Raw genomic sequence first — 11,025 nt, forward strand, 5'->3', positions numbered from 1 at the left:
CTGCGGGACGCCGGTAAAACCGGATCTTGGAGGGGTGGGGAAATCAAATCCCGCTGCCTCAGGGTCCCGGGGTTGGGGGGAAACATACCGGAGTCCCGGGGGGGAGATACACTGAGGTCTCGGGGTGGAGGGACACACCGGTTTCCCGGGGGTCCCCGGCTGTCAGTGCGTAGAAGTGCCGGTACGGGGGAGCTGAGAGGCCGGTGGTAGGGCCACCGGGACCGCCCCGGGGTGCGGGGGTGTAGCGGGACCCGCTGAAATCCAAACCCCTCACGGCGTGAGGGGGAACGCGGGTGGCGCCTCACGGGAGGGGCGTGGCCTAGCCGTGAGGGGCGGGGCGTGGCCTGGCCGTGAGGGGCGGGACATCTCTCAGTCCCCGCCCCCTCAACGGTCCCTCCCGGCTTTGGAACACTCGCACCTCTAACGGCTCCCCCCGTGCCCGCCCACCCGACGCTTGACGTCAGCGCGTCGCCGCGTTGCGTGCGCACGCCGCGTCCCCCGCGCGGGCGCAGAGCCGCCATGGAGGCCTCAGCGGGCGGCGGCGGCGCCGGGCCCGGGCGCCGCTGGTACTTCAGCCGCGAGCAGCTGGAACGGAGCCCATCCCGTCGCGCCGGCCTGGACCCCGACAAGGAGCTCTCGTACCGCCAGCAGGCGGCCAACCTGCTGCAAGACATGGGGCAGCGCCTCAACGTGTATCCGGCCGCGCTAGGCCGCGCTAGGCCGCGGGTGGGAGTGGGGCGGGGCGGGGAGAGCCGGGTGAGGGGAGAGCCGGGAGCGGGTGAGGGGAGAGCCGGGAGCGGGTGAGGGGAGAGCCGGGAGCGGGTGAGGGGAGAGCCGGGAGCGAGTGCGGGGAGAGCTGAGTCTTGTGGGGATCGAGGAGAGCCCGGGACGGGGAGATCAGTGCTGGGGTGATGGGAAGGCCCGAGCCGGCTCTCGGGAGTGGGGAAAGCCGAGCTCGTTTTTGTTTCGGGAAATCCCATTTCGGGCTTAGGGAAAGCAGTGCTGGCGTCTTGGAAAGGCTTGGGAAGGTTTGGCCGGCCCGGGAGTGGGGAGAGCTGTGCCGGAGTGCTGGGAAGGGAGCGGCAGGCCCGGCCCCGGTGCGCCGAGCCCGTTTTGGGATCGAGGAGATTTCGGGAGTGGGGAAGGCAGTGCCGGGATGCGGGGAAGGGAAGACACGGCCAGGCCGGGAGCAGGGAGAGCCGAGCCCCTTTCGAGATCGCGGAAATCCCGTTTCACGAGCAGGGAAAGCTGTGCTGGTGTGTTGGGAAAGCCTGGCTTAGGAGCGGGGAGAGTCGAGCCCGTTTTGGGATTGAGGAAATCCGGTTAGGGGAGTGGGAAAAGCTGTACCGGTATGTTGTGAAGGCTCGGTAAGGCTCGGTCCACGAGTGTCTAGGAAAGCTGAGCCTATTTTAGGATCAAGGAGATCCCAAAAATGATTTCAGGAGCAGGGAGAGCTGTGCCAGATTATCAGGAAGGACCGTCCAGGGAGCAGGGAGAGCTGAGCCTGTTTGGGATCAAGAAGACCCTGTTTTGGGAGGAGGGAGAGCTCTCCTGGGCTGTTGGGAAGGCTCAGCTTGGGAATGGGGAGCGCCAAGCCCGTTTTGGGATTGAGGAGAGCCTGTTTTAGGAGTGGGTACAGCTGTGCTGGGATGCAGGGAAGGCTTACCCTGGGAATGAGGAGAGCCTGTCCCATCCTGGTGCTGTTGGTGTGTGGGGTCTGCTCCAGTGGCTCCCCTGGGCAAGCCCAGGGGTCTCTGTGCTTTCCCTTAACGCTGTTCCCAGCTCTCAGCTCACCATCAACACAGCCATCGTGTACATGCATCGCTTCTACATGGTGCAGTCCTTCACCCAGTTCCACAGGAATGTAAGTGCTGGGATCTGGGGGGTGAGGGGCACTGGGAACCCCCCAAATCCACTCCTGCTGCTGCCTGGGCCAGGGACTCACCTTGGAGGAGGTTTGGGAAGGGAGATGAATCCTTTTTTCTCTCCTGGTGGTGGCCAGACTTGAACAGCCTTCATTTCCTGAAGGAATATTGAGAATCCATGTGATTTATTTGCTGTAATCTTGAATTTAGTGTCTCTTTAAGCAAACTGAGTGTTTTCCTCCACAGTCGGTGGTGCCTGCAGCACTTTTCCTGGCAGCCAAGGTGGAGGAGCAGCCCCGGAAGCTGGAGCATGTCATCAAGGTGGCACATGCCTGTCTGCACCCCCAGGAGCCTCTGCTGGACACCAAGAGTGAGGTAAGTGTGGGGACAGAGCCTTGGGATGTGCTGTGAGTGCTGGAGGCCCGAGGAGCGGGAATGGCATCCGGAATCGCGTGGCTCCGGCGGCTCCTCGACCCTCCCGAGGTGCTCAGGGGCAGCTTCTCAATCCAACCTCTCCTGCTACAGGGAGATTTGGGCTTCCCTGCTCTGTACAAAGCCTTTTTTCCTCTGCTGCACACCTGGATCCAGGTGTGCCAGTGTCCCTGGAGTGCTGCTGAGGAGGCTGTGGATGCAGGTGTGGAGCAGAGGAGCTCCACTGTGGGAGCAGTTTGTCCCAACTCCTGTCTCAGTGGGTAAAAAACATTGCTGATCCCTCATCTCTCCAGACAGCCCCTTTTAGCTGGAGCTGAGCAGCGAGTCCTGCTGGAAGGGGCAGCTTTTTCCAGGAAAACTTACAAAAAATTTAAAGAAAAGTCAGGAAAAGCAGCTGATTCCTGCACTGCTCGTATGCCACCCCTGGAGTGTGGGAGACCAGCACCCAGGGCCCCCCAAAAAACTCTGATCCCTCTTTCTCAGAATCTCCAGATGATTTGGATTGGAAGGATCTTAAATCCCATCCCATTCCACCTACCTGCTATAGGCAGGGACATTTTCCACTAGCCCAGCTTGCTCCGAGCTCCATCCAGCCTGGCCTTGAGCACTTCCAGGGAATCTGTGCCAGTCCCCCCGTGCAGGGAGATTCCCGTTTTTGCCCCGGAGAGAAGGGTGTTAGGAATGTGCAGGCTTGATCCGAGTGCCTCTCCGTGAGTAACCTGCCTGTCCTCTCAACCCCAGGCTTACCTGCAACAAGCCCAAGACCTGGTCATTCTAGAGAGCATAATCCTACAGACCCTGGGTAAGTTCCTCGAAGCGGCCGGACTGCCACACCAATCCCAGAGCCAGGAGAATTCCACAGGCTGGAGAGCCTCACTCCTTCCACAGAGTCCACACAACAAACCCTGTTTTTCAGTCCAACTCCTGTTTTAGCATCAGTTTTTCAGGTGTAACTTGTGCCAGGCTCAGTGCTGAGAGATTTAAGTGTGGTTGGTCTCTTTGGTTTTTTTTTCCCTAAGAAAATTTGTGCTGCTTGGACACCTGCCCTTGTCCTGGGTTGTGCTTTCTGGCTCAGTCATAGAATCATGGAATGGTTTGGGTTTCAAGGGGCCTTAAAGACCATCGAATTCCAGGCTATAATGCTCCAGTTCTGTTGCAGGAAGCAGTTTGTACTGAGAGATGTCTTAAAAAATGGGTTAAAAGTGAATATTTTAATCAAATAATTAAATGGGGGGGAAAAATCCCCAAAACTCAACAAACCAGGAAGAGTTTCTGGGTGTTTTTGGAAGTAGGAGTCTCCACATAGGGCTGTGGCTGGTGGAGCTGGTCCCCTGTTTCTTTATCAAATGTACTGTTAAAAGTTCTGTTCACTAACAAATGTTCTGTTTCAGAGGCAGTTTGTAGGTAGATTTTCCCTCCAAAAGAGCAGGATTTGTTATTCCTGACTGGATTCAGAGCAGACACCCCGTGTCCCTCCTTCAGTAGAGGCAGAGGTGTCGTGGACCACAAGCCTGTGGCTAAACCAAGCCCAGTTCTGCAACTGCTCAGTTTTCCAGAGGCCTTTTTAAAACATCCCAGTTCTCCCAGAACATTCTGCAGATCTGCTGTGCACATGGACCAATTGGAATTCTTTTTTCCCCCTTTCAAACATAATTCCCAAACTGAGGAGGAAGCAGGAGCGAGGATTAAACTCAGTTGTCCTCAATGCTTTAGGCCCATTCAAAGGGAAAACAATCTGCTTCCTCTCAGCTTTTTGGGTGAGAGAAATTCCTTGGAGCAGATGCCATTGTCTTCGCCTTCCTCCCAGCTGCTTCAAGAGGCTTTGTCCTGCTATTTTTAAAATCCTTAATAGTTGTTTTGTTTCCAGTGAGGCCTTTCAGAAGCTGGGAGGTCTGGCAGCACCAGAGACCGTCTGGGTTTGTAGCTGGAGAACTTGAGGCTTCTGGATACAGGAAAAACGGGCTCCTCTATTCCTGCCTGGCTCCAAGCAGGGCTGTAGGAGGGAAGGGGTGCAGGAAACACGGACCCAAGGCTGTGCTGCTGGTTCTGATGGTCCTTTGTCTGTGTCCTTGCAGGGTTTGAGATCACTATTGACCATCCTCACACCCATGTGGTGAAGTGCACCCAGCTTGTCCGAGGTGAGAGGGAACTGGGAGGAAAATAAGGGGGAGTGTCCAGCTGGGATTGCTCCAGAGCTTCCCAGAACCCTGGGATGAGTTGGATTGGGAGGAAAAGGACAACTTCCACTTGCCCAAGTTGTTCCAGCCTGGCCTGGGACACTTTTAGGGATGGGGCAGCCACAGCTTCTCTGGAAAATCAGGGCCACCCTCACAGGGAGGAATATCCCATCTTAATCTCACCTTTTCCAGGTGAAAAACCATTCCCCCTTGACTCCAGGTCCCATCCAGAGTCCCACTTCAGCTCTTTTGGCCACAACAGGGTCACCCCAGAGCCTTCTCCAGGCTGAACAATCCCAATTCTCCCAGCTTTTCCTCCCAGGAGAGCTGATCCATCCCTCTGATTCTCAAAACAGCAGCAGTTTTAGATGGTTCTGGCTCTTCTGAACCACACAAAGCTCTCAGTGAACAGCAGTTCCCTAAATCCTTGTGGCTGTGGCCTGCTGGTCAATCTGTGGGTGGCCCATGGTCCTTGCACTAAAATATGAAAATATGAAAATAACACTTGCTTTTTTCTTTGTTTTTTTTTCTTGCAGCCAGCAAGGACTTGGCACAAACTTCCTATTTCATGGCTACAAACAGGTTATTATTTTATAATTTTATAATTGATTGATAATTTATCTGCTGTCTGTGGCCCCAAGGGCATCGCTCAGTCTGGAAGCAACTGGGAATCCTGCAGGAAGAGCCTTAAGAAAGGGTTCCAGCCACTTTTCCTGTCAGCTGCTGGGTAAAATGAGCTGGAAAATAAGGTAGATAGGATATTTAGGAGCTTTACTGCTTATTTGATGGGAATTTAGTTGAGAAATTTAAAAAAAAAACACCAAACAAACCAAAGAGATGGAGGGGAAATTAATATATAAATTTTTCCTTACTTATTCCTGGGTGTTGGAGAAATTTCACTCAATAAGGTGCTGTGGAAATTGTCCATGAATATGGTTTGTACCCTAAAAAAAGCTGATTTGGGGCATAAATGAAGAAAATCAACCCCAAGTTTTTTGTATGGGTTGTTTTAACCCCTAAGTTTCCCTTGGAAAGAAAAATAAGCCCTAAGTTCTTAGTTTGGCTTGTTTAGCTGTTAAATTTTCTCTGGAAATGAAAAATTAGCCCCAGATTCTTTCTCTGATTTGTTTTGTCTCTAAATTTTCACTGCCAGCCTGATGCCAGCACTTTTGTTGGGATTATTTTTTGAAGTTAATTTCCTGGATTATCGGCTTCAGACAAACCATGGAGTTAATGTTTGGAACAGACAAAATCGTGGACGTGGAAAACACCGAGTTTTTGGGAAATGAAGGAGGGAGAAGTGGTTTTAGGTGCCAGGTGAAGGTGCAGGGCTAGAGGTGCCTCCAAGCCCTGCCTGGGAATGTCTGGGCATGTGGTTTCCCTTTTCCCACCTGGGAGGTGTTCCCTGCTCACCTTCACTGTTTGTTGAAGGTGTTTCAGGCTCCAAAGGGCGCCCCGTGGATTTCCGGCCTCAGGAATGTGGTGTTGGTGATGTTTGGGTAAACAAAGCCCTGAAACCTGTTTTATCCCTGCAGCAAGAATTTCAAAGCTGTGGGATTAGGAGTTAAGGCTGTAATTGAGGGAAATCCAGGCAGAAAGTGTGAAGAAGAGCCTCAGTTTTGCTTGAGAGAGCAAGTTCTGGGATGAGCTGGATTTATCCTTGCGTTCCCTTTGGTTTCGTTCTGGCATTGTTCTGGGGCTTTTTGTTGTCCTCGAGTTTGCTCTGCCAAGGCTCTGATTTTCCTGGGTTTGACTTCTCTGGATAAACCCAGTATCCACGAAACCCGAGGATTTTTTGCTGTAGATGCCAAACTTCAGCCTGTCCACTTTTTACTGATGAAAAAACGTTGAATGGGGTGGTGAGGAGATGGTGTCGTGTGGGGGCTCGGTGGCAGAATTCCCAAAGGGCCCATTCAGGACCCACATTCAAATCCCACACTCAAGACTTGCTTCTGTGTTTCCTTAAAGCTCTGGTGTTCCTGTAGGATCCTCGTAGTCCCTCAGTTCTCCTGGTCCTGGTGCTGCCCACGCTTCCCAGCACTCGTGGCCGCGTGGAAAATCAATTTATTAATAAAAATGTTTGATAGGTTACCTGGCTCAGGTTCTCCTGAGTGACTTCAACATAAAGTGTCTCCCTAAAAATCCCCTGGGAGTGAGCAGACCCTTGGTAAAGCTGAAAAAGGCAGGTTTGCTCCTTGACTGCCATCCAGGAGTTGTGCTTGGAAGTTTCTCCCCAGAGCAGAGGTGGGGCTGGCAGGTGACCCCAGGACTGACTTTCATCCCTGGACATCCCAAATTTTCTGTAGCAAAACAGGGATGAACAAGGAAACCGGTGAAGGAGATCCCAAATTTCCTGTAGCAAACCAAGAATGAACAGAGATGGGGGAAATCCCAACTTCCCTGTAGCGAAACAGGGATGAGCAAAAAAACGTACAAATTTCTCTCCAAGAGCAGAGGTGGGGCTGATCCCCAGTGACTTTCTCCCTTGAAGGGGAATCCCAAATTTCCTGCATCAAAACAGGGAAATTGGTGGAGGAGATTGCAAATTTCCTGTAGTAAAACAAGGACGAGTTTCTGCCCAGAGCAGAGGCTGGCAGGTGACCTCAGCACTGATTTTCCTCCTTTGGAGGAGAACCCAAATTCCCTGTAGCAAACCAGGGATGAGTTTCTCCTCGGAGCACAGCTGGGGCCGGCAGGTCCCCAGTGACTTTCCCTCTCAGAGAAGCTCCCAAATTACCTCTGTAACAAAAGCTGTGAACAAAATGTGGTGGTGGAAAACCCAAATCCCCCGTAGCAAAGCAGGCCCGGACAAGCGGAGCGGTCGCAAAGCCCCGCTGTGCTGGAGCAGGATGGAGCTGGCTGTGCCCGAGGGTCGTTCTGGGAAGGTCCAGAGGGCCACGTTTCCCCCCATGTCCCGCGTGGATCTGCAGCTCAGGCGTGGGAGTTGATGGCTTTTTGTTTTCTCTCCCGGTGACGTCAGCCTGCACCTGACCACCTTCAGCCTGCAGTACACCCCGCCCGTTGTGGCCTGCGTCTGTATCCACCTGGCCTGTAAGTGGTCCAACTGGGAGATCCCAGTCTCCACGGACGGGAAGCACTGGTGGGAATACGTTGATGGCACTGTAACTCTGGAGCTCTTAGATGGTAAGTTTGGGAGCGAGGTTTTTTTCCCTGCGAAAAAAAGGCTCTTAAATTATTTTGGCATCGCTAGTCCTGGGTCTGATGTTCCAACACCACCTCACGGGCTCCAGGAGTTCAGGGCTTGCTGAGGTTTTCCAGGGCAGCAGCAGCTTCTGTAGCACCACAGAGAAATGAGTTTGAATGGGTCAGTGATTGCAGTTGTCAGAATTCCCCTCCTGGCACAGCTCCATCCCACCAGTAGCTCCATCTGTCAGATGAGGGGGTTGTACTGATGGACTGGGGCTGCTCTGACCCTCCCGCCTGGGTTTGTGTCTCCTCTGTAGAACTGACTCATGAATTCCTGCAAATCCTCGAGAAAACTCCCAGCCGACTGAAACGGATCCGGAACTGGCGGGTAAGGACCTTGGACATGGGCTGTGATTCCTTTGGGAATCCCAGTGCAGGACGGCAAGGGAGGGAGTTGTGTGTGGAATTGGGATGCTGTGGTGCTTGTGGTGCTCAAGTTTGTCTGTTGTGAATTAACTTGTACAGAACTTTGGTTTTCCAGCTGCATTAGCAGCCCTGCTTCCAGGGGTTGGGAATTTTCCCAGAGGGAGGGATGGAAGCAAAGTGGATCTGTCTTTAAAGAAGATCTTGCACTGTCCTGGTGAGCTGCTTGGATTAAACCAGCTCCAGCGACACCCCAAGTAAAGACACGCCGATTTGTTTTAATTCCAGGCCTCTCAAGCAGCCAGGAAATCCAAGACCGACGACCACGGCGACGACGAGAGCCTGTCAGAGCAGACAATCCTCAACATGATCTCCAGGAACAACAGCTCGGACATGAACATCGCTGGGCTCATGAGCATGTCCACATCCTCCACCGCCGGAGCGGGGCCGGCGCTGCCGGCCGCAGCCGATTCCCCCGGGGAGCCGAGCGCTGCGGATCCATCCCAGGCGGATCACTGGCATCCCCCGGCCAAGCTGGATATCCACAGGACTAGCGAGAGCACGTCGGCTGCTGAGCACCCGCAGCAGGATGGCGCTGCCTACCCCAAGCAGAGCACCAAGAACGCACCCTCGGCCAAGGTGTCCCTCAAGGAATACCGGGCCAAGCACGCCGAGGAGCTGGCGGCACAGAAGCGGCAGCTGGAAAACATGGAAGCAAACGTGCGCTCCCAGTACGCCTATGCCGCACAGAACCTCCTGGTGCAGCAGCAGCGGGAGAGGGAAGGGCAGCAGGACAGCAACCCTTCCCCAATCGTCCTGAAAATCCCCATCGCGGGGCCGGAGAACCCCGAGCGCCCGCCCGGCGCCGACAAGGGTGACAAGGCTCTCAAGATGAGGATCCCGGCGGCGGCGGGAGGCGCGGAGAGGCCGATCCCCTCCAAGCAGGAGGAGATCAAGATGCGGATTAAGGTGCCGGGCCCCGGAGACAGACACGGCTCCGCGGATGAGAGCGGCGGGAAGAGCCGGGAGTACAAAGAGAAGCACAAGGGCCACTCGTCCAACCACCACCACCACCACCACCACAACCACCACTCGCACAAACACTTGCACGCCCAGCTCGGCGCCGGCCCCAGCACCGCGGCCAAGCGCCCGGGGGACTCCAAACACAGCGCCCAAGCCGGTGCCGCCGCCACCCCCCACAAGGGCTACGGGCCTCTCGCCCCCACCCGCAAAAGACCCCTGCCCGAGGAGCCCCCGGCCATGCCCCACGAGCACCAGCCCAAGGTGGGCAAAGTCTCCAAAGGCCCCGGAGTGCCGTTCCCGTACGCCCACCTTCCTGGGGCTGCCCACCTCCCTGGGCACAGCTCGGATTTATCCCAGCCCGGCAAAGCCCGGAGCGGCCACAAATCGGACAAGGGGCCTTCGGGGGCCAACGGGCACAACGTCAGCCAGGCCAGTGACTATCAGGACACGGTGAACATGCTGCACTCGCTGCTGAGCGCGCAGGGCATGCAGCCCACACAGCCCCCCGCCTTCGAATTCCACCACTCGTTCGAGCTCCTGAACCCCCGGGCTTCCAGCAGCTCCAGAGCTGCCACCAACACGGACAAGCCCCGACCGCCCCCCCTGCCCTCGGAACCGCCCCCACCGCTGCCTCCCCTCCCCAAATAACCCCATTTTTACTACTGAGTCCAGAGCCCGAGCCCAAACCTGCGGGGCTTTTCTAAGGGCTTTTTGATCTCCACTGCCTCACGAAGAACTTATTTTATTATAATATAACTTTTATTATTGATATTTAGTTGTTAAAGCTGTGAAAGGATAAGGAACCCTTTCTCTATTCCTCCCTTTCCCCCATAGGCTCCCAGTTAGTGTTGGGCTTTGACCCCCCCTCTGGGGAACATGGGGGATATTTAAAATATGTCACAGAAAATTTAAGATGTTTTACAAATAATTTAAGCATTAACTTATATCTTAGTGGTTTGGTTCCTTTTAATTCCGAGGGGCTGTGGAAGATCCCGGGGGGCTTTTGGGGAGGTACCACTCGAGATGTTGATGTTCAAGAGGTTTTGGGAGGATTGGAGGGATTTGGGGGGCTGAGGGAATCCCAGGTGATGGGAGCTGTTCTCCCTCACATGGGTCCTGTTTTCCTGCCCCTGCACTTGTTCTGGTTTGGGATCTGGTCTCCATTCCTTGCTCCTGCAGATCCTGGGATTTCCGCTGGAAACCCTGGGGGTGTGGGGGATCTCGGGGGGGCACGTTCTCAGTGGGATGTGGGATGAGAAAGTTCCAGGCTGGTCCTGTAGGCACCATGCCCAGGGCAGCTCTTCAGGGAATCACTTGGCTGTTCCCAGCTTAGCTGGAAGCAGCTTCTGGAACCACAGCCCAGTGCCTGACTGGGCAAACCTGCCATGGTTTGGGTTGAATATTTGGGAAGGCCCTATTTCCTTTCTTCTTAGGCTTGACTTTTCTGACCTTCAATAAATGGGTGGTCTCTGGATGGTTTTGGGAAACTCTTGTTCCACGTCGAGCTTGTTTTTGGGAGGAATTGCTGCTGCCAAACCCCCTCCGAGGATGTGGGGACAGATTTGGTCCAGTTTTGGCAACAGTTCGTACATTTCAGGTTCTGGGCAAGGCAGCTCCTCCCAGGATGTCGAGGCTCTGCCCTTCCCCGTGGGGAGCAGTGTCGGTTCGTGGCTGGCTCAGAACCGGGAGGGGACCGAGTGATGCCAGGGGGGCTCATGGTGATGCTCTGGGACAAAACCGGCCCTACCTCGAGCGTCTCCTCACCCAGAGCCAAAGCTCCCGCCCAGTCCCGGCTCCCTTCCCCCGGGTTTCGGGGCCGGGAATTCTATCCCTCCAATCCCCGGGACTCGCCCCCACCTCAAGTACCCTGTTACGGGACCCCCCCCACTCCGGGTCGGGTTCCAGGGCCCCCTTCCCGCGGTGTCCTGGCCCGGAGCCCTCGCCCCTCCCCTGCCCCC

The 11,025-nt window shown here is 55.0% G+C and overlaps 1 protein-coding gene across 1 annotated transcript; it reads left to right on the plus strand.

Moving 5' to 3' along the window:
• The first annotated feature begins 467 nt into the window (after nt 1-467).
• On the plus strand, nt 468-10,011 carry CCNT1 (cyclin T1). The gene is made up of 9 exons (XM_086870281.1): nt 468-692; nt 1,783-1,864; nt 2,112-2,240; nt 3,039-3,099; nt 4,373-4,435; nt 5,011-5,056; nt 7,455-7,618; nt 7,939-8,009; nt 8,333-10,011. Exons 1-9 carry the CDS (start codon nt 520-522, stop codon nt 9,713-9,715), a joined length of 2,172 nt encoding a protein of 723 aa, XP_086726407.1. The 5' UTR covers nt 468-519; the 3' UTR covers nt 9,716-10,011.
• The last annotated feature ends 1,014 nt before the right edge of the window (nt 10,012-11,025 follow it).

The sequence above is a fragment of the Cyanistes caeruleus genome, chromosome 32 (genome assembly GCF_971803275.1).
Source record: "Cyanistes caeruleus chromosome 32, bCyaCae1.hap1.1, whole genome shotgun sequence".
Lineage (NCBI taxonomy): Eukaryota > Metazoa > Chordata > Aves > Passeriformes > Paridae > Cyanistes > Cyanistes caeruleus.

What these genes read in the sequence shown, in the direction of transcription:
- CCNT1 (XM_086870281.1), top strand. Translation starts at nt 520, where the DNA reads ATGGAGGCCTCAGCGGGCGGCGGCGGCGCCGGGCCCGGGCGCCGCTGG. An exon ending in TCACCCAGTTCCACAGGAAT is followed by an intron (nt 1,865 to 2,111) that starts GTAAGTGCTGGG and finishes TTTCCTCCACAG; the next exon opens with TCGGTGGTGCCTGCAGCACT. An exon ending in AACGGATCCGGAACTGGCGG is followed by an intron (nt 8,010 to 8,332) that starts GTAAGGACCTTG and finishes TTTTAATTCCAG; the next exon opens with GCCTCTCAAGCAGCCAGGAA.